The sequence below is a fragment of the Rhinolophus hipposideros genome (assembly GCF_964194185.1).
Source record: "Rhinolophus hipposideros genome assembly, chromosome: 5".
NCBI lineage: Eukaryota > Metazoa > Chordata > Mammalia > Chiroptera > Rhinolophidae > Rhinolophus > Rhinolophus hipposideros.
The window spans coordinates 73,495,968-73,520,101 of record NC_138051.1 but is presented as its reverse complement, the minus strand read 5'-3'; the positions used below and the strand labels follow the sequence as shown (position 1 = coordinate 73,520,101).

General features: G+C 44.7%; 1 protein-coding gene across 3 annotated transcripts in view; it reads left to right on the top strand.

Moving 5' to 3' along the window:
* Positions 1 to 22,576, top strand: part of ZFYVE26 (zinc finger FYVE-type containing 26) — a 60,115-nt gene extending 37,539 nt beyond the window's left edge. For all 3 annotated transcript variants that reach the window (XM_081049149.1, XM_081049150.1, XM_081049151.1), the window contains 13 exons: positions 1,681 to 1,712; positions 2,373 to 2,509; positions 3,809 to 4,029; positions 7,233 to 7,380; positions 7,646 to 7,855; positions 8,340 to 8,558; positions 12,451 to 12,648; positions 13,347 to 13,546; positions 14,924 to 15,065; positions 15,361 to 15,420; positions 17,233 to 17,415; positions 18,009 to 18,053; positions 20,485 to 22,576. In XM_081049149.1, the coding sequence (XP_080905275.1) occupies positions 1,681 to 1,712; positions 2,373 to 2,509; positions 3,809 to 4,029; positions 7,233 to 7,380; positions 7,646 to 7,855; positions 8,340 to 8,558; positions 12,451 to 12,648; positions 13,347 to 13,546; positions 14,924 to 15,065; positions 15,361 to 15,420; positions 17,233 to 17,415; positions 18,009 to 18,053; positions 20,485 to 20,688 (1,999 nt within the window). In that variant the 3' untranslated portion in view covers positions 20,689 to 22,576. The remainder of the gene's footprint in view (positions 1 to 1,680; positions 1,713 to 2,372; positions 2,510 to 3,808; positions 4,030 to 7,232; positions 7,381 to 7,645; positions 7,856 to 8,339; positions 8,559 to 12,450; positions 12,649 to 13,346; positions 13,547 to 14,923; positions 15,066 to 15,360; positions 15,421 to 17,232; positions 17,416 to 18,008; positions 18,054 to 20,484) is intronic.
* The last annotated feature ends 1,558 nt before the right edge of the window (positions 22,577 to 24,134 follow it).

Below are 24,134 nucleotides of genomic sequence, written 5' to 3'. Positions count from 1 at the left end.
TTCTTCAGCCCACCCACTGACTGAGGTCGTTGATTGTAGTTCGCTAACGTCCTCACCTGTTTTTCAGTCACTCTTGTTCCAGTTGGTCTCAGCTGAACTCACAGGGACATGTTCAGACCTACTGGATGTTTGGACATCATTTTCATCAACTCTAATCTAGCTTGTCGTCCTGGCTTATTATCCACAATTAGAAGAGCCTTTCCACTCATCCTATACTTTCCTTCACACAGTTCAACTGGTGACAAATTTCAGAAACTCCTCATACCTCTGGCAAGACAGATCAGGACTATGTGTGCTGACTCATTATTGCCCAATTTTTTCGCACTACTTCTAGCAGCAAAGGAGGGTGAAACTAAGACTCTTAGAGCATATGAGTCAAAGCAAGTATCCAAAAGCAAAATTACTTTGAATTCTTCATGTTTTACTTACAGACTTAAATAGATTCTACATTCTGCTCAATAATATAATAGCGCTTTTGTGTTTGTTTTAAAATGAACATTTTTTTGATCCTAAATTACCATGATGATTGGAATTTTACCAATCATTTTATTGGAAGGCAGACATGCCATGCTTATACTATCGTTTCTGTGACCCCGGCATACCACTGCCTCCTGCAGGGTGGGGCCAGGGCAATTACCCATCTACTGTACTGCTGAGATTTGACGTGAGCAGTAAGTATCGATGGGGATTCTTTCATTCAGCAATCACTCAGCAATAATCGCTTTGCTCTCAAGGAGCCCCCATTTTGGTTGGCAGACAGCCAACAAACAGACCACAAAGTCATTGGATAAGTAGGTCAGGAGGGTTTCCTAGAGGTATGGCACCTGGTCTGAGCCTTAAAGAGTATGAGAAGTGAGTAGGAAAAGAAGAAACAGACCATGCCCAGAAGCGGGAGGAGCAACTGCAAAGGTAAGTGTGGGAGAAAGTATGGGTCATTTGAGGAAGTGTAAATAGGTAGGTGATGGACTAAGGTTCTTGCCGGTGTACCGTGGGCTTAGAGGCTGGCAGCCGAGCCGGGGGGACTTAGGCAATGACACAAAGGCATGGGTTGGGGTTGACCAGCCGGCTTCTCGTGTAGGGTGTTACTTAGGACTCAGGACTTGGGCTCTAGCTTGTGGCACCAAGACTTAGCGCTTGGTGGTGCCAATTTAAGTTGACCATGACCAGTGGCAGAGTGGGGAGAATTTTTATGGGTTGAGCGCAGGTCATGGTGGCAGGAGATGGTCTCAAGAAGTAGCCAGGTCCGGCCACAAGGGGCTTTGTCTACTAAACTGCAAATGTGGAACATTGTTACCCTGAGGAGCTACCAAACAATTTTAATCAGAAGCATAATGTGACCAGATTTGCATTTTTGAAAGCTTGCTGTAGCTACAAAGTGCAGAATAAGTTGACAGAGTCAAGGAGACCAGTTGGGAAACTATTGCAAAGGCTCTAGGAGTAAATGATGAGAGCTCTCTCTGAGGCAAAGGTGTAGAGGGAAATGGGAACATTTAAAGAGGTATTTAGGAGATGGAATGGACATGAAATGGTAACTGATTGACAAGTGAGGGAGAGTAAAGTTTTGAATAATTCCCTGATCCCTCACTTGGGTACAGAGTAAATGTCAGTGGTACACACCAAGCTCAAAACATAAGAGGAGGAGAGAGTCGGGCACATCATTTTTTCTTTCTTTGTTTCCAGTGTGCCGGAAGTGCATCGAGGACAACCAGAAGGTGAGGCTGAATCACATTCCCTGTGACTCTTTGTTTATATGCTCAGGTTGGCATTTCCTTCAGCATCACCTACAACTGATATCCTTCATGGCAATTCAGTCTCACTTGTTGGCCAAAGAAAATTCTTGGCATTTCTATCAAGCTGTTCCCCTTAAAGTTCATCTTCAAATTAACCTAGCATACTGGCCCACTAGCTTCCACCACTGAGAAGGCCAGCAACCAAAGACTTTGGTCCTCAACTTTTAGTAGATTATTTTATCCTATCCTCTTCTCTTCTATTCTATTTTTTATTTTATTTTTATCCCTAGGTTCCCTTTCACTATCATCCTACCTCCCAATGCTACTCCTGCCCCCTAGGTAATCACTATGAATAGTTTGGCCTATATCCTTCCACAGCAGGTTAGTTTTAGAGTAGCCAGTGGCTCAGCGCTCCAGTTGAGAAGCATGTACCTTTCAGGGTTGTATGGCAAACACTAACGCTCATCCCAGGTCTTCCCTGGGGAAGCAAGTTTGAGTTGCTTTAATGAGGCCTCCTAAAGGAAATAAAAACGACCAAGGCGAGAAAAAGAGCAAGGATCTGCCTGCACACCAGCTCACAGGACTGGGCAAGACTGGACTGCCGGCCGGTGACTGACACGTGAATGGCCTTTCTCTTCTCAGCACCGGACAGCTCCAAGAATGAAAGCCGTCCGTTCTCAGCTGTGGTGAAAGTCCCCAAAGCAGCTGAGGTGGAATGGATTTTAGACCTGGATGAGGAGGAAAATGAGCTGGTGCGGAATGAATTTTACTATGAGCAGGTAATAGTAATAAAATTCAATGACCTTGGGGTGGCCGGGCGGCTCAGGTGGTTGGAGCACTGTGCTCCTAACACCCAGGTCACTGGTTCGATTCCCACATGGGCCAGTGAGCTGTGCCCTCTACAGCTAAGATTGTGAACAAGGGCTAGACCTGGAGCTGGGCTGCCGTGAGCAGCTGGCATGAGCTGCTGTGAGCGGCCCACAGCCAGGGACCGACGGGCTTAGCTAGGTAGAGCGCAAGGCTCATAGGACCAGCATGGGCCAGTGAGCTGCGTCCTCTACAACTAGACTGATAGACTGAGAACAACGGCTTGACTGGGAGTTGGCGGCAGGGGGGAAGGTAGGAGAGGGGGGTTAAAAAAGAAAAATTCAATGACCATTTGAGTTGCTTTATGATGTGTAGTAGTAGAATAGCAGGAAATGCAGAGATAGATGAATACAGCCTGGCCTTCACTTGCTTCCAGTGTAATAACATAAGAGCTTAGACAAATAAACCAGGTAAGGCAGAAAATGAGGAGCAACGTAGGAAATGCACAAGAGGAGATCAGGAGAAGCTTCGTGAAAGAGGAAGCATTTAAGATGAGCCTTGGAAGAGTGGTAGGAGTTTGCCAAGCAGAAATTTGGGTGTTGTGAGGGGAATGTGGATAGGGGAAGAACAAAGGGGGCAAAACTAAAACATCTGAGCAAAGGCACAGTGTCAAATTGTAGCACGTGATGGGGAACGAGAAATGCTTTAATTTGGGGGGATAGGGTGTTAGTAGGGAGGTCATATAAGGTAGGATTGAAATGGGCTATTTATGTTTAGGGACCTGAATTCAAAAGTAAGGAATGTGTACTTGGTAGGCATCAGGGACCATGAAAGGTTCTGGAATGTGCTATTAGAATATTGATGTAGCAGCAGTGTGTCCAGTGGCTTGAAGCAGAGACGTCTCCAGGTGGTCAGTCAAGCAAGGTGACTGTCATAGTCCAAGCCAGCGACAAGGAGGACGTGTGTTAATGGGACAGTAGGCTGGGAAAAGCAGGGGGTTTGTGGACATCCACAAGAAGCAGACAAGTAGGCAGCACATGAACACAGTTCCCCTCATCCTAGTAAGATGATAAAGCCTAGCTGCCAGGGCTTTGACAGTGCTACTTGGAGCGTCTGAAACTTGCTTAGCTCCACTTCTGCTTTGCTGTGGAATTTTGGCTCCTTCCTCCAGTGTTTTCCAAGCTTTGTGAAGTAGGAAGAATAATTTCCGCCACTCCACTGCATTTGGTGCATGAGCTCACGGTGTGTTTCTCTCGTCCTCCCCCCGCCAGGCCCCCAGCGCCTCCCTGTGCATTGCCATCCTCAGCCTGCATCGTGACAGCACTGCCTGTGGCCACCAGCTGATTGAACACTGCTGCAGGCTGTCCCAGGGCCTCAGCAACCCAGAGGTGGATGCAGGGCTGCTCACAGACATCATGAAGCAGCTGCTCTTCAGTGCCAAGATGATGTTTGTCAAAGCCGGCCAGAGCCAGGACCTGGCTCTTTGTGACAGGTAAATGGGAATGAGCCTCTGGTCTGGTCCATGGCAGTCATTTCTATCCAGCTTCTTTTTCTGACCCCACGATGAGTTTTCACCTCACCATCCTCTCTGATAAGATACACTGAAATGTTTGCATTTCAGTTTGAAGTTACTTTAATTCTGTTACCAGCTCACAAGTGGTCTTCCTCACATTCCTTTGACAGCCTGTATCCTTCGCTTTCCCTGAGTGGGTCCTCAAAGCAGTGTTCTCTAGCTACACCCAGTCAGAGAGAAAGTAAAGACTCTGGTTAGTCTGTAATTAAAATCAATTTAAGGGAGCACCTTTCATCTCTGTAAAACTTTCTGATTTTTAAAGAAGTGTCTTCCCTGAATTTCCATTGCTTAGCCTTGACCAAAACTCGACCCCAGTCTTGACCAAATTCAAACTGTGGCCTCAGGGAGTTCTGGGTAACAGCTCTATAAATTATGTTGGAGACTGGCATATCCCTGTGTCACAGGTAGGCGTCTGAGTCATAAAGTAGAAGTATCTTTAGAAAAGATGTGATTAGGCTTCAGGTCCCTGCACAACTTGCTCTGCCTCCATTCATTAACTTAACAATGAAAACTCCCAATTCCTAGCTTATCCACCCAGATGTGTGACTCGCTTGTACTCCCAGCACTCAGTCCTAGCCAGATTTGGGTGTAGAGAGTGTAATTTTCTTTGAAGTGTAAGTAGCTCAGGCACTTGCTCAGCGTACTTGCCTAGAGACTCATCAGATAGCAGAGAGTGCAGTGAATCTCACCTTTACCACGTCCTAGCTCTGTGACCTTGGCCAACTCTGTTAACTACTCTGGGCCTCAGTAATAATAGATAATACTTATCTCGTGGGGCTGTTATGACGATAAAATGACAGCATCCATGTAAAGGGCTATGAACTGAGCCTGTATACTCCAAAAATGTTAGTTTTCTTATTTTTATTAACAAAAACCAGAAGGTTGAGAAAGACAGAGGTGGTAGGACAGAAAATGGAAGGAAATATAAAGGAATTATATCAAGAAGCAACAGCAGAGTCTACATCATATTTCAAGTTTATAAATGAAGAAATAGATGTAGCATATGTGAAGTAAAGTTTTTAAAACAACCATGAAAAGAGCTAGAAACCTACCAATTTTCCAGAAATGGAGAAGATGAGGGGAAAAGAACAGAAACCCCTCCATTTAGCAGAAGGTACAATTTAAGGCAAAAGTAAAAATATGTCAAATTTCAGTAATGTAAATGAGATAAAGTTTTATTAAAAGAAAAAGACACTGAGATTGGAGGGGTGGGTAGAACAAATTTAACATCACACCCTACGCTTCCTTCAAATATACGCTGTCGGACAATTAAGTTCACAAACTCATCCTAGAAAAAGTGCTCCATACCTCACTACTGAACATCACTACGGTCACCTTCGAAGTCCTCCCCTTGGGAAGCTGTGCACCGATGCCAGTGCCTAGTCCACCCTTCAAAGCAATTTTGGAACTCTTTTTCTGGAATAGCCATCAGAGCTGTGATGTCATCGTATTACCCTTGATGTCCTGAATGTCATCAAAATGTCTTCTTTTCAATATTTCATTTATCTTCGGGTAAAGAAAGAAGTCACTGGGGGCCAGGTCAGGTGAGTAGGGAGGGTGTTCCAATACAGTTATTTGTTTACTGGCTAAAAACTCCATCACACACAGTGCCATTGAGCTGGTGCATTGTCGTGATGCAAGAGCCATGAATTGTTGGCGAAAAGTTCAGGTCGTCTAACTTTTTCACGCAGCCTTTTCAGCACTTCCAAACAGTAAACTTGGTTTACTGTTTGTTTAGTTGGTAAAAATTCATAATGAATAATCCCTCTGATATCAAAAAAAAGGTTAGCAACATCATTGCAACACGTTCGCAAACTTAATCGTCAGACCTCTTAGATGGAGGAACTACCTGCTTTAGGCTGAGGCAGCAGAAATGAAGGGAGTCCTGTCTTCAGTAGGATTCTTACCCACCCCAGGTGCCTTGGGCTTTAACAGTGGCTTCAAATTACACCCTCGTTCTTCCCCACCCCGGATTCAGATACACCCACTCTGCAGAATCCCTACCATTGTGTCTGTTTGCTGGTGGCAGTGGACTCATCTGTCGTGTGTGTTTGCACTCCCACTTTGCAGCGTATTTTTCTACTGTTTTCATCTCATACTTCCTTCTGATAGACATTTAAATACGTAAGTAAATGTTTAAAAACAAGGCTCACACCATCTATTACAAATGTACAATACGTTATGATACCAAATGTGCTTTTACACACTCTGCTCTTCTACCCCACCCCCACTAGCGTGAGAATCACTGATGTCCTGAATCCCTTTTTCAGGGACATCAGTGGACAAGTCAGGACCCTCAGAGGTTTTTGCTAGAATTATTTATTTATTTATTTATTTATTTATTTATTTATTTATTTATTGCTAGAATTATGATATAAGATTTAAGAACCTTGAGTGGAGGCCTGTTTCGGGCAGCACTAGGCAGAATGATCCAGCTCTCTGGGCTCTCTGCCATTATGAGGTTTTTGCAATCATCCGATGTCAAGAATAGATCAAAGGTAGCAGTCCCAGTAGGCTGTAATGAGAGTCCACCCTTAGCCCAGGGCAAAGATGTCAAGTCCAGGAGACTAGAAGCTAAGTGAGGGACCAGGGTGCCCCTGCACGGCAGCACCTGCAGGGAATGGTGGTGATGTGCCCTGTACACTGACCAGAAGTGCAGGTCACCAATACAAGCTCTCCCCCAGGCAAGCAGGGTTCAAAAGGACCAAAAGGTAGACGGGTAACTTGTGAGCCTTCAACATTCAACTAGAGGCTTTGACTCAAATAGAGGACCTGAGTGTCTCTATTCTGCATGTTAATATCTAACATTTAATGAGTACCTACAAAGTTCCAGACACTATCCTAAGCCCTTTTATTTGGGTTATTTCCTTTTGTATTCATTTTGCAGATGAGTACATTGAGGCAAAGGAAGGTTAACTAACTTGCCAGAGATCATAGAACTGCTAAGTGATGGCATCGGGATTTGGAGCGTCAGATTCCAGAGCCTTCTCTCATAGTGTCTATGTACCTCTCAGTTCTCATTATCACATTTCACATTGGAAATGAAATAGAAAACCTTTAAGCATCAACTATTCTTAGTAAGACTGTTGAGCCTCATTGCCTTGCCCTTTTCCTCCCTGTAGCTACATCAGCAAGGTAGATGTACTGAATATTTTAGTTGCTGCTGCCTATCGCCACGTGCCATCTCTGGATCAGATCTTGCAGCCAGCTGCAGTCACCAGGCTAAGGAACCAGCTTTTGGAAGCTGAGTACTACCAACTGGGCGTTGAGGTGAGACAAAGAAAAAGCTGACTTCCACCCCACTGTAATGAGTTGCCTTTGCCTGGCCTTGCCAACAGGTATTGTCATCTCTCAGTTATCCTTAGCCATTGGGAAGTGTCTAGGGCATGACCAGTTTGCCAGTGTGGGAGTGATGGCAAATGTGAGTGGTGGGGGATGGGGGAGATGATTGGCAACAAGGGAATAGAATAGGTCTTGGGGACTCTCAGGCCTTGATGTAGGGACCTCTCACTAAAAGGAGCGATTTTTCCTCCAGGTCTCCACAAAGACTGGACTTGATACCAGTGGTGCATGGCATGCTTGGGGCATGGCTTGCCTCAAAGCTGGGAACCTCACTGCTGCACGGGAGAAGTTCAGTCGCTGTCTGAAGCCTCCTTTTGACCTCAATCAGCTGAGTCATGGCTCAAGACTGGTACAGGATGTGGTTGAGTATCTCGAGTCCATGGTGAAGCCACTCCTATCCTTGGTAAGAGCACAGCAGGCAGAGGGTCAGCTCAGAGTGAGGGACCTAGGAGCAGTAATGACCTGCGGAAAGGATTAGCTTCCAGTCAGCTGACAGTGGCCGTCCAGGCTCAGAGCTGCCAAGGCTGGATTTTGTTCTTTCCATTACATATAGTTAGATAAATAACTATATATGGTTAGATAAGTAATACGGTCAATTTTTTTAAACAAACTGTAGAAAACTGTTTTTTAAGTGATAAAAATCACATATAATCTCGTACCCAGACTTACATAGCGTTTAGATTTTAGCGAATGTTCTGTTATGTTTCTGAATGAAATTGGTGTTATACAGCATTATAATATATAGAGTTTTCTATCCTGCCTGTTTTTCTTCTCTTAAAATTATATTCTGAGCATTTTTCTACATTGTTAAATATTCTTTGAAAACAGTAGTTTCAAAGAACTTACTGAGTTCCATTTTTTCTTCCCATTCTCTCCCTTCCTGTCAGCAAGATGATGATTACTTGGCCACCTTGAAAGAACTGGAAGCTACCCTTCGGACCCAGAGCCTCTCTCTGGCGGTGATTCCTGAAGGGAAGATCATGAACAACACCTACTACCAAGAATGCCTCTTCTACCTGCATAACTATAGCACCAACCTGGCCCTCATCAGCTTCTATGTGAGGCACAACTGCCTGCGGGAAGCCCTGCTGCACCTCCTCAACAAGGTGGGCCACGCAGACATAGCTCTCTAAGGGCACCACCTGCTTCTCAGCTCTCAGGGGGGTGATGATGCCCTTAAACGTAACCCAGTGTGGAGCTGTGAGATCACCTCTGACAGAGCCAGGTCAAATGGAAAATTCTGTCTACACAAATTATTATTTGATGAGTGTGTAACAGGTCTTTACCTTGGATCTCAAATTGCCCTTCTGACTGGCAGTGACAGATTTCATTGCTTTTCCCAAAACACAGCAGAATCAAATAATAATTGAGAGCATGATCTCTGGAATAAGATGTTTGATATAAGTGAGTTGACCTTAGGCAAATTGCTTAGCCTGTCTCTGCTTCCACATTCCTCCCACCTACCCTGGGACTGTGTCCCGTTGCCGACCCAACTGTTCATCCATTCGGAGTTGTTACCACAAGGCCCAGAAAGCACCCATGGTACAAATCTTGTATTTGGTCTCCAGATATCTCGTGGAAGGAGAGTGTGCTCTCCTTTTTTACCCTCTCGTGTCCTCTGCCCTCCTCCCACAGGAGATAAAGTCACCACTGAATTGTATTATTTCTTTGGAGCTGTTGTTAGGCGACATCAGGACTCTGTTTCATCATGACCCTTTGGTATTCCCTTTTTTATCTGACTGTTACATGAAAACTTTATAAGGAATTGGCTGATTTGTACCAAATTTCACATAAAATTAAAAGATCTCAAGGTATACTTTAATTTCAGTCTGCCGCCCTAATTCAAAATGGAAGCCAATGGAAGTTTGCAAATAGACCTATCTTGTAGGATTGCTGCACGTGAAATCAATAGTTCACAATGTCATAATAACCATAGCCATACAGGACAGCGAAAGGGAAATGTTTTCACTGCTGCCTTAGCTACTAATTATGCCTTAGCTACTCACCACGTCTCAAGGATAATATGAAAGTTATATTATTGGGAGTTTAATTGCTAACTTTTACTTTTCTTCAGTTTCCAAATGAGTTTTGAGGTAAACCTGCTTCTCCCAAGCACAAATTGAGACTGGAAATTACCCAGTCCTGTTTATTCTAACTAATGACTAGTCTAGAAAGTTAAGCTGCTTACTTACTTATCTTATAAGCTGATGACAGCATTACCCGTTTTACATTTGTCAGAGCTAGAATAGAAGCCTTCTTTTTGTCTCCTGTAATCACGATTACACTTCCACTGAAATATTTGCCTTAATTCTCAAGCAGGTAGGGAGCAACAGAAAAAAAGAGGAAAAAGAGAAAAAAAATTATGAAAACTATGACAATGCCTAGAGCATGGAATATGTGTGTTTCTAGTGTATTCCTTATCCTTTCACTCCATTACCTAGCACTCCACCCCAGAGTGAGCTTTCTAGAACATATATAAGTGTTATTTATGTTATTCATCATTCATGCTATTTCCCTCTTTAATAGGCATTCAGTGGCTCCCCATGAAGTCCAAAGGCCTTAGCATGCCTGCAGGATCCACCAGGATCAGGCTCCTTTATTTTTCCAGTTTATTTTCACCACAAATCCTACTTATACCCCACCTTCCAGATTTATCAAATTACTTAAATTTCCCAATTCTCATGTGCTTTCTTACCTCCATGAGTCTGCATGTGCTATTTTCCCTACGTAGAATGCCCTGCCCCTCCTTGTTTTCTTGGAAAACTCTTTGTATTCTTTCAGACACCCTTTATTGAGCTTTCACAGAACATGCAAGCAACATTAATCACCTCTACCTGTATACCACCATTATACCTAGGACATAGTCTGTTGCTGTATTTACCCCACTGGATCGCAGCTATTTGTTTACGGTTTTGTCTTTCCGTCTGGACTGAGAAGGCCCATATTTTACTCATCTGTGTCTTCAAGCACCTGACCTAGTGCCAGTTATGAATGAATGAATGGATAGCTGAATGGATGAAATGGAAGTTCTTAAGAAAGCCACCTTTCCTATGGAGCTGATGCGCCTGCTTCTTAAAGTCAGCCTACAACATTTAGGTTAGGTCTGGGGTTCTCAGTTAGGAAGAGCCAGGATCAGGAAAGGAGCGCCCACCCCCTGTGGATGTTCTCAAAGCTCAGATCCTCTCCACTTCTAAACAGCTCGTGCCCAGTGGTATTAGGCTGGCATGGCTCTACTATCACGAGTTTATAGCCACCCTTTACTCTCCATTAGTTACTCCTAATCTAAAATCGAAATGCCAAAATGGTTTTCTTTTCTATGACGATGGAATAGGGGTTTATAACTTAAGGTCTCAGAACCTCAGATGAGCTTCAGCAGTAAGGGAATTAATATATGTGTGCACTTTCCTAAGGAATTCCATAATGTTTATCATTTATTCATTCATCTAAAAAATATTTATTAAATAGCCAAGGACTATTCTAGACGCTAAAGATACAGCAGTGAAAAAAACAGACAAAAATATCTGCCCTCATAAAACTTACGTTACAATATGGAGAGACACAATAAACCAGGTAAATGAAATATGTAGCGTAGGTAGTAAATATAATAAGAAAAATAAAGCAGGGTCGGGGGAAGGGGTGGCTTGTGCACTTTTAGATAGGATACCCAGGGAAGATGACATCGGAGTAAAGGCCTAAAGGAGGCAGTAATGAGCCCTGCAGACTGTGGATGAAGTACAGTCCAGGCAGAGAGAATAGCGAGTGCAAAAGTTCAGGGTGGCGAGAGCCAAGTGAGCTGGGGACAGGGAGTAGCAAATGAGGTCAGAAAGGTAACGGGCCAGATCATACAGGGAGGACCTGGTAAGCATTGTGAGGCCTTGGGCTTTGTGCTGAGTGAGGGGGAGAACCATGGGAAGATTCTGAGCAGAGGAGTCATGTGACATTTTGCAGAATTACTCGGGTTAAATTGGTGACATTAGGAAAAAAGAGGCAGGAATGGAAAACGGGAGACATGAGAGAAGCTATTGCAATAATCCAAGCAAGTGGTGATGATGGCTTGGGCCAGGGTGATACAGTGAAGGTGGTGAGAAGTGGTCAGACATATAGGTGCTGTGTGTGTTTTGATAGCAGAGCCAGTAGAATTTGCTGATGAACGTGATGTTGGGGTGTGAAGGAGAGAGAGATGACTGAGGTTTTTGACCTGAACAGCTAGAAGAATGAAATTGTCGTCTGAGAATGGGAAGACTGCAGAAAGAGCATATTGAGTAGGAACAATCACGAGCACAGTTTTAGATGTAGCAGGTTTCCTAGGTACCCAAGAGGACATGTTGGATAGGCAGTTGGATATACAGTTCTGGAGTTTGGAAGGAATGATCAGGCTAGAAATAGGGATTTAGACATAGTCAGCAAATAGATACTATTTAAAGCAATGAGTCTATATGAAATCACCAAAAGAGTGATTATAGATAGAAAGGAGAGCAGGTTCCTCCTAAGGCCTGGAGAGATTAGGAGAATCAGCAAAGGAGATTGCAAAAGTAGCTAGAGAAGTAAAAGAAAACCTGTAGAGGGTGGCGTCCTGGAGCCAAATAAAATATTTCAAGGAGGAGGAAGTCATGGCTGTATCAAAAGCTATTGATAGATCAGGTGGAAAACAAGAACCAAGAATTAACTTTTAGAATTAATATTTTACAGATCATTGGTGACCTAAGGGACAGTTTCAATGGGGTTGTGGGTGTGAAAGCTAGATAAGAATGGGTTCAAGAGAAAAATCACGGGACATAAATAGGAAACAATGAGCGTAGATAACTCTGCCGAGGATCTTTCTATAGAGGGAAGGAGAGAGTGGAGCAGTCACGAGAGTGGGATTTTCAAAGGCACCTGTGACACTCAAAGGTTAAGAAGCACCACTCTAGGAGGATGCTGAAGGAAATTCAGACTGGATCCCAGACAGTGTGAGACCCAGGCTCAAGACTTCTGACTTGCTGCTTTACCCTGCTCTAGGAGAGTCCTCCAGAAGTCTTCATAGAAGGCATTTTCCAGCCAAGCTATAAAAGTGGAAAGCTACACGTTTTGGAAAACTTGTTAGAATCCATCGATCCAAGCTTGGAGAGCTGGGGAGAGTACTTGCTTGCTGCCTGCCAACATTTACAGAAAAAAAACTACTACCACATTCTGTATGAGCTGCAGCAGTTTATGAAGGTAAGAGCAGCCCCAGCCTACCTTCTGTCTCTGTCGCTGACGCCCTACCATGTATAAGATGAGGAAACAAAGACTTGTCATTCTTCCCCTGGCCTTGCTATGTGGCTAATGCTAGAACAAATCCATGTTGCTATCTCGCATTGTTAAGGAATATTAGGATCTCCATCCTCATCCTAAAGAGGCAAACTGTAATCTTGTCAGTAATGGCATTCTTCAGAATTCAAGAAATGTAAAGGTAAAGGGGTAGGTGGTAGTTTTAAGGTAAACGTGAGTCATCAATGCAGAATTCATAAGGAACGATGGAGAAATAGGTGTTTTTAGAAAAGATGCATGAAGGGAGAGAGAACAAATTTCTTCCAGTCTGTCTGAGGGTTGCCAGTACTAAATCACAGAGAAATGGAATTACGTATTCAGTGCCAAATAAGAGGGAAGACAAGTGGAACAGAGAATAACAAGTATCCTTTCTAAGATCTCTTCTGTGGTAGAAGAATGTTCTACCCAGGAGCTCAGCCAGTCAGTTCACTGTAGGATCTATTGGGCCTGGGAGTGTCTGATACAAAGTCCCACTACAGCTGGTGATGTGAATGGGTGCCGGCAACCCTGCTCATGGGTGGGAATCAGATCAGAATTCCCCTCACACCCCCACCCTGCGATATCCCTGACCTCCTTTGACCTAAACTTTAGTTTTTCTCTTCTAGGACCAAGTCCGGGCTGCCATGACCTGTATTCGGTTCTTCAGTCACAAAGCAAAAACATATACGGAACTGGGAGAGAAGCTGTCGTGGCTGCTTAAGGCCAAAGACCACCTGAAGACCTACCTCCAGGAAACGTCCCGCAGCTCTAAAAGGAAGAAAACCGCCTTCTTCCGAAAGAAGATGACTGCAGCTGATGTGTCAAGGTAGCTCGGGTTCAGGGAACAAGTAGGGTGGCGCAGAAAGGCTAGAACGAAGTGTCTGTTGGTGATGAAGCTGCCCTTGCCCATCCCTAAACCCTTAGGGGATGGGGGAGAGGGGGCGGAGGGGGCAGGGAACCACACATCTAAAAGGAATTTTTCCTTATTACTCGGCCATAAAAAAAGAATGAGATCTTATCATTTGTGACAACATGGATGGACCTAGAGGATATTATGCTGAGCGAAATAAGTCAGAAATAAGACAGAGAAAGACAAATGCCATATGATCTCATTTACATGTGGAATCTAAAGAACAGAATAAACGAACAAACAAAACAGAAACAGACTCATACAGAGAACAAACTGATGGTTGCCAGATGGGAAGGGGGTTGGGGGACTGGATGAAAAAGGTGAAGGGATTAAGAAGTACAAATTGGCAGTTCCAAATTAATCACAGAGATATAAAAGTACAGCATAGGGAATATAGTCAATATATTGTAAACACTATGTGTAGTGCCAGATGGGTACTAGACTAGTCAGGGGGATCATGTCATAAATTATATAAATGTCTAACCACGAGGCTATACACCTAAAACTACTATGAAATAAGGTTTATTGTCAAGTGTAATTGAAAAATGAAAAAGTTTTTTTGAACACTCAATAAATAAATAAATAAGGGATTATTCCACAACAGTGTCCGGTGCAAGGTTGGAAAGCCTCCAGAGGAGCTAGTAGGAGAAGAGCAGAGTCGGGGGATGTTACAATTACACTAAACTCCGAATCCTTTGCAGAAGAGGTCCTGTGTGATGTGGCCCCCTGCCTGTGTCTCCATCTTATCTCCCAGCTACTCTCTTCTTCCTTGCTGAGCATAGGTCACAGTGGCCTCCCAGGGTTCCTCAACACACCAAGTCTTTCCCTTCTCCCAGCCTTTATGCTCACTGCTCCCTCTGCTTAGAGCACAACATCTAAAGTAAATGCCCCACCACTAACATTTTATTGCCTTCATAGACCCCGTCGCTAGATATTTATGTGTTTGTTCATTGTTCACCTCTCCTCCGCCTATGAACTCTGAGGGCAGGGTGCATGTCTCTCTTGACCTCTACTGTTAGCAGCACATAGATGCTCTGTAAAAAGTGATTCAAGGCCTGGATCTCAACCGGTTCCACAAAGCCCTGAACTATTGTGAGTCTGTACAGGGCTCTAAACCACCCGTTTTTGTCTTGTCATAACTGCTCAGCAGGTATTTTGATCTCTTTTCTTTCCACATCATTTCTTCTGCCTTTTCCATTGCCATCTTATTATGATTCCTCAGTCACCCAGCCCTACTCCTGTCATTCCTGAAGCCCCTCATGAGGTTAGACCGTGCGTCTCCTGTCACCATAGGCACATGAACACACTTCAGCTGCAGATGGAAGTGACTAGATTCTTACATCGGTGTGAAAGTGCTGGGACCTCGCAAATCACCACCTTGCCTCTGCCAACCCTGTTTGGAAACAACCACATGAAAATGGATGTTGCCTGCAAGGTATGTATGATGTTTCAGACTCTGGCAGTCTGTTCTTCTCTTTCAGAACCCTTACCACAGTTGTAATCATCTAGTTATTATTTCAGTTGTTTGTTTGATGGCTGCCTGCCCACTAGAATGTCAGCCACAGAAGGCTGGAGAGCAAGTCCATTTTGATAACCCTACTATCCCTAGTGCCTGGCACTTAGTAGAGTTTCAACAAATATTTGTTGAATAGATGGGGGCCCTCATTTTTAGTTAAGGGGCTACTCCATTAATTACTGCTTCACTACGCACGTTTCCCTCTCCTTTTCAGGTCATGCTTGGAGGGAAAAATGTAGAAGATGGTTTTGGAATTGCGTTCCGTGTTCTGCAGGTACAACTTGAATTGCTCTAGATTATGCTGAGGGCCTTAGCACCTGGCCACAGTCCCGTGAGAGATTATTCTTCAGAACATTTTTTTTTTTAAAGATTTTATTGGGGAAGGAGAACAGGACTTTATTGGGGAACAGTGGTACTTCCAGGATTTTTTCCAAGTCAAGTTGTTGTCCTTTCAGTCTTAGTTGTGGAGGGCTCAGCTCAGCTCCAGGTCCAGTTGCTTTGCTAGTTGCAGGGGGCACAGCCCACCATCCCTTGCGGGAGTCGAATGGGCAACCTTGTGGTTGAGAGGATGCGCTCCAACCAACTGAGCCATCCAGGATGTCAGCGGCAGCTCAGCTCAAGGTGCTGTGTTCAATTTTAGTTGCAGGGGACGCTGCCCATCATCCCTTGCGGGAGTCGAGGAATTGAACTGGCAACCTTGTGGTTGAGGGGATGCGCTCTAACCAACTGAGCCATCTGGGAGGCAGCTCAGCTCAAGGTGCCGTGTTCAATCTTAGTTGCAGGGGGCAGAGCCCACCATCCCTTGTGGGACTCAAGGAATTGAACTGGCAACCTTGTGGTTGAGAGCCCACTGGCCCATGTGGGAATCAAACCGGCAGCCGTCAGAGTTAGGAGCACAGAGCTCTAACCTCCTGAACCACAGGGCTGGCCCCTTCAGAACATTTTTATCCTAAGAAAAGCAGACTTACATGTACCTCAAGGATGAAATCAAGGAGGTGGCTGTTATACAACTGTGTGAAATTCAAGACTCCAGGCCACTTTGCCAAAAGCCAAGTAACCGATGGCAATTCATCAAAAGCTATCACGTAAATACCTAAAACCAGGTTTAGGACAGTTGCTCACAACTGTTTCCCGCAGAGCCTCTGCTTACCCTCACAGGAGAGCGTGGCTAGGGGAGGCGGCCAACTGGGGGAAGGTGGTTTCTGTTGGGCAGGAGGGGCCCCTGGCAGCAAGGGCTGCCCCTCCACCCTCCGTCTGCCCTGAGCTGGCTCGAGGAGTACATTTTCTGTTGCTTTGGTAAGAGGATGCAGGTGTGGCTATGGCACCGGAGCAGAGGCTGGAGAAGGGTGCTGAAACCACGAGGAGCAGTCTCTTCAGACCACCTCCCACCACACAGTTACACACACACACCCTGAGGACCATCACTCCGGGCAGGCAGGGTCTTACACTTAAGCATTATGGTGTCTCAAGGATCAGTGACTTCACGAACAATCCATCAGATGTATGTCTTTCACCCATTTTCAGTGGTGGACAAAGCTCTCCACACATAGATACTTCTGATGGTCAGGCAGAGCAGCAGCTCCTTCCAGACCCTGTGGCAAGGATTGTCCAAGACCAGGCTTAAAGTGTTTACCTGGTAGTTGCCAGCAAATCAGTATTTGGTGAATTGGTCTATTGCCAAAAACTAAGGCACCCCTTAGCAGAGCACCAAGTATCCAGGGCAGGAAATGCCAGCCCCAACATCCACTTCTCAAGAAAAAATTTGACTTGTTAGAGAATGAATTAGTCTTGGGAATTTGATTAGAAAATTTTCAGAAAGTGACACAGCAGCCAGGTGAGATGCACCAGTTTAGATATTCAGGTTACGATTTTTATGGTTGCTTCCTAAGTGTCTGCCTAACTCTACAAGAGGAACTAACTCTTTGCTTGTTTTTTTCTTTATTTGTTACATGTGCGTTTTCTATTATGACTACAATAAATGTGGCTTATCCACACCAAGCACAGTGGGAGCTTTTTGAATGTTGCCCCTCTCCCCTCCGTGAATGCCCCCGCCATCCTAAGCCCATCATTCCATGTTCTGTTCTAGGATTTCCAGCTGGATGCTGCTGCAACCTACTGCAGAGCGGCTCGGCAGTTGGTGGAAAGGGAGAAATACAGTGAGGTTCGGCAGCTGCTCAAATGTGTCAGTGAGTCAGGCATGGCAGCCAAAAGTGACGGGGACACCATCCTCCTCAACTGCTTGGAAGCGTTTAAGAGAATTCCACCCCAGGTGCGCCACGCCCATACCTCTTGGCTCTTCCCTCTGTTTCGGTGTCTTCACATCCCCCTCTTTATTTTTCTGTTCACCGTGATGTACCTGAAACTCTGTCCGATCCCTTTATCTTTCTGACCCCTTTGTAATAATGACCTCACTCTGATCAAATCTGGAGAGAAACTTCATGGTGACCACCTCTACACCCAGAACGTGGCCCTCACTCTGTTTCTAATGTTCTTTGCACCTGGAAGGCCTATGACCAAGAGAGTTGAGCTTCTCTCTGTGACTGGAGAGAAGGTCAAGGTGGGCCTGCAGATGGCCTTTGAAGCATGTGGCCTGTGAAATTGCGGCATCTTTGGGGGTGACAGAGCCACATCCATTTGTGAGGGCCAAGGACAGGCCTCGTGGTAGCAGTTCCTTCTCCAATTTCTAAGCTTAGTGTTACCATTGGGTTCCCTTTGGTGCTCTTATAGTAGGAGTTGAGTTTAAAAAGCAGGGCTGGGCAGGCATCCCCGATGGAGTCAGAATAAGCTAAAACTGGATCGGGCCCAGCTCCCAGCTGGGGACTCTTCTCCCTCTCACGACTGCCGTGTCTCTGTTCTGCACAGGAGCTGGAGGGCCTGATCCAGGCGATACACAGTGATGACACCAAGGTAAGCAGAATCGTCTCCGGAGCCTGGTGACCTCCAGCTCCTCATCTTTATCCCTTGCTCCCCACGGCGGTACCCTTCCACGGTATCTGAGCCTCTTTGCTATCTCCACTGATGGAGCGAGGACCGGATAGGGGTGTAGAAGGGAAGGAATAGATGGGGAGCATATTGCCCACAGGAGCCTTTACCTTCCCATTTCTTTATCCCCAAGTCAAACATGTCCTAGGCTGATCTTAACTCTCCATTCTCTAGGGAAGTCTTCTCTCAGAGTCCTTGGAAATCCCTCACTTCTGTCTGTAGGTGACTGAATGGTGTTCTCAGAGTGGGCAGGCATTTCTTTATTTTGGAGGGAGAAAAGTACTGTTTTCTTGATTTTAAAAGGCGAAATACACATTATTTTTCTCCTAAAAAGTGGGGGGTGGGGTTGCTGCTAGCATGTAACTTCTAAATTTCTATTGATTTTCTTCTTATGGGTCAGTGACTCATAAGAAAAAAACATACAGTAAGAAGAAACCCCACCCAACCGTTGGGCAACAAATGCCTATGGTGCTCATTCTCTGGAACAGGCTTTTCTCCTGCAGCCTGTGAGCTCTTCCTGTTTAGTAAGAAATTGGTGAACCTTCGCTTCACATTGCCTTTCACAGACTGCCAGCCAGAATGAAAGTATTCCCAGTTGCTCCTCTTTCTGGCTAACCACAAGACCGGTCCACCTGCCATCCAGAAGAAGGTCCATAGGACAGGCCTGGAGAAACCCAGCCATACTGCGCTGGCCACTCGCCATGGCATGACCCAGCAGCTGAGTCGCTCCATAACAAAACAAGTGTCAGGCAAATGGATACTTACACAACCTCAGAGCTGCTTTCATGCCAATATTGCTAATCCCTGGAGTAGATTTTCAGGGCATTTTTTTTATTTGAGGTTAGAGAGAACATGTTCTTAACGTTGCTTCATTTATTTCTGCAACATCCTGATGAGATCCTATGGAAAGGATGGAATTCTGACATCCTGAAATGTGGAGAATTACTTTTCTAGAATCAAAATGAGAACCTGACAGCCAGGCCAGACACCCAGGTTCCCTGATTCCCGGACTACGGTCCTTTTCCAAGCCTTCAGTGAGCCTCCCATTCAACGGGACAGGGGCTTTGTCCCTGGAAAAGATGTGCACTAAAATCTAAACAGTTGTTATTACTTTTATGGGTTTTTTTTCTTTCAGCAGCTGTACTTAAGTGATCTCAGGCCACAAAATCTTGCCAAACACCAGCTTCATTCAGCATCCATTCCAGCCTTCCTGGCAAAATGCCCTCCTTCTCTTGGTAGGAATTCTACCTGCCAGCTTGTGTTATATATTTAACACACATAGGTGCTAAGTGGAGCTGAAGGCCCGGGGTGAGAGCTAATACCCAAACAGTAGGACTTGATCACTTTAGTGAGCTCAGAACATGCCAGGCATTTTCCAGCTGTCCGAGATTATCTGTAATTGAGCTAAGGAAACAAGGACCGTAGTGACCAAAACAAAAAAGAATATGGAGCATAGAAACATGAAGAGAGGAGTCCCCTCCAACCACGAGGAGGGACTGTCACAGCAGAAAGGCAGCTGCTAAGAGGAAGCTCTGAGGCAGCTTAGAAGGGCCTTACTGTTGGCTGGCCTGGAACCCTGGCCAATCAGCGTTCCCAGCCAGGAAAGGATGGGGTTCTCGTCTCCATCAAGCTGGGGATTCTTGAGAGGAAGGGTGTCCAGAGGGTAGGAGAGACACCCCCATACACAAAACCGAGCCACCTCTGAGCTAAACAACAGAAGTTAGACCTTTTCTAATTATGTGTATGGTTTCTTCCCCAAAGTTCCTGTTAAAAAATTTTTAATTCAGCAGGTTGAAAACAGGAAAATCAAGAAGTGGCCGGTTGTAGGGGACAGGGATAATGGTTCATTCATTCTTTCCCTGGATATATACTTACTAAACAGGCCCCGTGCGAGGCGCCAGGAACACAAGGGTAATAGGAAAAGCATACACGATTCCTGCCTTCGTGGAGCTTGAAGTCTAGTCAAGGAGACAGACATCAACCCAATTGTCACCCAAATAACTAAAATCACAATTTGCGGACAGTGAAGCCAGGAGGAAGCTGGAGAGTGCAGGAGGGAGAGGAGGGGGGCCTGCAGGGGAATGGAGGGAGGCCAGACTCTGCTCTCCTGCTTGCCTTATTCTCTTTGAAATTCTTATCTTCTTTGTGGTAACTTTTTACACTATACAATCGCCCGGTGTAATAGCCTAGCGTCCAGAATATTTAAAGCGTGGCTCTAACATAATAACAGGCAAGAGCCCAATGATTGATTTGGTGGTGAGAAGTGGTAGTTCCCTGAGCTCTGATGCAGCGCTGCGAGTTCGCTGGTGATTCGTCGGTGATGTTTCCCCTCCGCTGTGTCTCACACCCATTCCAGGTTCAGGCCTACCTGACATGCTGCAAACTACGGTCCGCCTACCTGATTGCCGTGAAGCAGGAACACTCACGGGCCACGGCCCTCGTCCAGCAGGTGCAGCAGGCCGCCGAGAGCAGCGGGGACGCTGTCGTGCAAGACATCTGCACCCAGTGGCTTCTGACAAGCCACACCCGGGGTGCCCACAGCTCGGCCTCCAGGAAGTGACCAGGGCCAGCCGGGCCTGAGAACTGTGAGCCAGGCGTGATGGCGATGCCCTCCGCCTCTTTCCTCCTGTGCAGGGAGACTTCCCCGGCTCTACCCAGGTCGCAAAGAGCTCGATTGGACCCTACTTGCCATCTGGGGCAAGGAATAGGACCTTTCACACAAGTGCCAGGTTTCTGTAAAGTTGTGGAATCTGTGTGTGTTTGTCTGGAGCTGGCCGGTTCTTTCTACCTCAGAGTGAGTGAGTGTGTGTGCACGTTCCTGTGCACTCATGTTTACACACAAGCATTTCTGAACAAATGAAACTCTTCTCCCACTGAAAAGAGGCACTTGATTTTAGACTTCTGCCAGTCTAAAAAACCTTCCCTGCGTTTTGGTTCTTAACCCGCGTCAAACCTGTTTGTACACAGTCCCCTCTGTGTGGAGACGTTCCAGTAGCTCCTCGTGACTACAGGGGTTTTACAGAGAATTACAGAGCAGCACCAAAAGGATTGCCTCTTTTCCCTTTTTTCCCTTTCCAAAATTCTGAGATGGCTTTGGGGCAAGGGCTACCTGTCAAATAAAACTGCTCCCAAGCGTCTCCTCTCACAAGCACAGGACTTACCGTGAGTCTTTGGATGGTAGTCTGAGCAGAAGGTCCTGTGGTTCTGGCCTCTGAAAGCTGCAGCTGCACATACAAGTGATTGGGTCTGGAACCCCAGCCACATGCAGAAGGGGCACCACTGAATTCAATCCAGCGGAGAGACAAAGGCAAGCGTCTCCAAACAGGAATGCAGGAGGGTTGCTTACAGGGGCAGAGGACAGCGCTGGCTTTTATGAATATCCCTGCTGCAAAGTGACAGAATGTGGCTCTCTCTTTGAGAGTCTAGGGAGAGAAATGGTAGCCAGGATCTTAGGATGAGTGGCTTGACAGTGCCTATTTGCATTACAGTCCTATTCGTGCCCTTTAAGTTGGTTAGGAAACCACTTCCTCTTCTCTCCTGCTTCTCTTCAGGATCAATGGATGGATATACAGAGACCCAGGGTCAGGGAGAAGGCAGTGCACTTCTTGTCTTAGCAGAGAGAGCCGAGGGTCCACTTTGGAAGTAGGCCTACAGACAAGAGTCAGACAAGGGGACAATGACTAGGTCCCATCCAGTTGATGAAACTAGATGAAGTGCTCCTTTAATATGCACTGGCTTGCCTTCCCACCAGAGATGTGACAATGTTTAGAGAAGGTCTGTCATGCTCAGCGACTTGGATTTCCAAATGAGGGGCCTAAGAAAAGCTCTGCAGCTCTGAGCCTCCCAACAGCCAGAGCTCAGTCTGTTGATCTTACATTTGCTGCTGAAACAAACAGGAACTACAAGCCGAAGTGAGTATCTCTGGTGCTTAGAACCCTGTGGATTTCCTTCTGAGCCAGGTTTTTTGATAGTAAAATAAACAAGTCTTACAGGCATCTGTAAGATTCAAAGTTTTGGTCCTCTTAGAGAGTGGGAAGACTGCGAAGAAAATACTAGATCTCTTTTGGGGGAAGTTTGACAAGTGTCTTTTCCTTCTTTAAGTCATAAAATACATCTGTTTCCAAGGAAATGTCATTCCCTGGCATCTGCTTGCCTTTCTGAATCTGCCCTTTTTGCACTGAACATAAGCACTTTATAAGAATGGTTTGCAAATCTTGCAGCCCTTAATTTGGGATGTCAAACTAGATTTTCCTGACTTTTTCCTCTAACTAGTTGAGCTATAAAATAGGCAACCATTGACTAGACTGACATATGATGGGGCTAAAGGCTTATGAGCATCATGCTGTGGTCTCCACCAAAAAAAGAAGAAAAAGAAAAACTAATAAACATGTTGAAGGGTTGAATGTTTTACTATAAGCGGCCACAATAAAGTCTCTATCCTACCAGTTTCTTGGCTGCTTGAGTTCTTTCTGCTTTGTGTCTTGCTCTTACCCTTCCCTTCCTTTTTGCCTCATGTTCTGTATGGAGAGAAAAAGAAAGATCAGATGGCCTTCTCTAAATGAGTCCCATCATAACTAATGACTTTATCTCAAGTTTCCTATATGTTACAAACTGTTAGTGTCTTTGCTACCACCAGAAGACTTCTTTTGCTTCAGTTGGGGTAGTAGGTGGAGACCGGTGATATGTGCATCAGATACAGAAGGTAAGAGAAAAGTCCCTCCCATTCCTTTCCCCTCTGCCCAGCCCCCTCCCAGAGGCCACCAGTGTCACCAGTTTCTAATGTGTAGTTCCAGAGCTATGTTATGCATAAACAGCAGTAATGACTAAAGTATTCCCTGGTGAAAATATGCCATATTTATTTAACCAGTCTCTGTTGATGGACGTGTTAGGTTGTTGCCCATCATTTGCCACTACAAATTATGTTACAATGCATTATGTTGTCCGCAATACCCCAGGTCAGAGGAGACGTGCATTTGGTTAGTATTGCCAGTTGCCTTCCAAGGAGGTCACAGCAAATGAAACATGTAGTTCAAATTTGTATTTGTTTATATTTAGTTACTTGATTTTTGTATTATAAAGGAACTTTAGCATTTATTTTTTAATATATTATGGTACAAGAAATTTTATGTAACAAATAATTACAAAACACAAGAACAGATACGAGGTACAAGAAATTTTATGTACAGGTAACAAATGTATTATATGGGCAAGAAATCTTTGTCATTGCAAGTTTGTCATAAATTCAACAAAACCGATTATCGTATTCCAGGTACTATTTTGCATACGGATATTGCTATTGATGAAAATGATTTCTAGAGTTACACTTTTAACTTATAAGCATAAAAAAAAATTAAAAATATTTATATGGATACAGAATTAATACTACCCATGTATAATACTCATGCTTATTTTTCCCTCACAAATTTGGGCAAACAATTGCACATTATTCACGGCAAAATACTGTATGTACATATACAGAGGGTGCCAAAAAAATGTATACACATTTTAACAAAGAAAAAATACTGTATTAAAATGATGCTGATGGTAACCACTTTGAGCACCTCCTGTAATTGCAAAACTCAAATGTGACTTGTATTTATCTTTTGTTATCAGTATATATATTGAGTATTGCAATTTTAATAGTTTTTTCCTTGCTTAACATGTGTATACTTTCTTTTGGCACCCTCTGTATTTTACATATGTACCCATACGAAATATACGGTATCATGTTATATGTGTATAATTTTTAAACACAAATCTTACCACCTGCGCACATTCATCATTTTGCAAGTCATCAATTTATCCAACAGTATATAAAAATATGTGTATATATGTGTGTGTATAATTATTTGTTACAATATAACTACTTGGGGGCAATTACTCAAAAAGCAAGTATACTTCTCCATTGTATGATTATATCAAAATTATTTAGTTTTCCCCGATGGATGGAATTTTAGGTTGTTTCCAATTTATTGCTAGTACAAACAGTGCCTCCTTACACACATA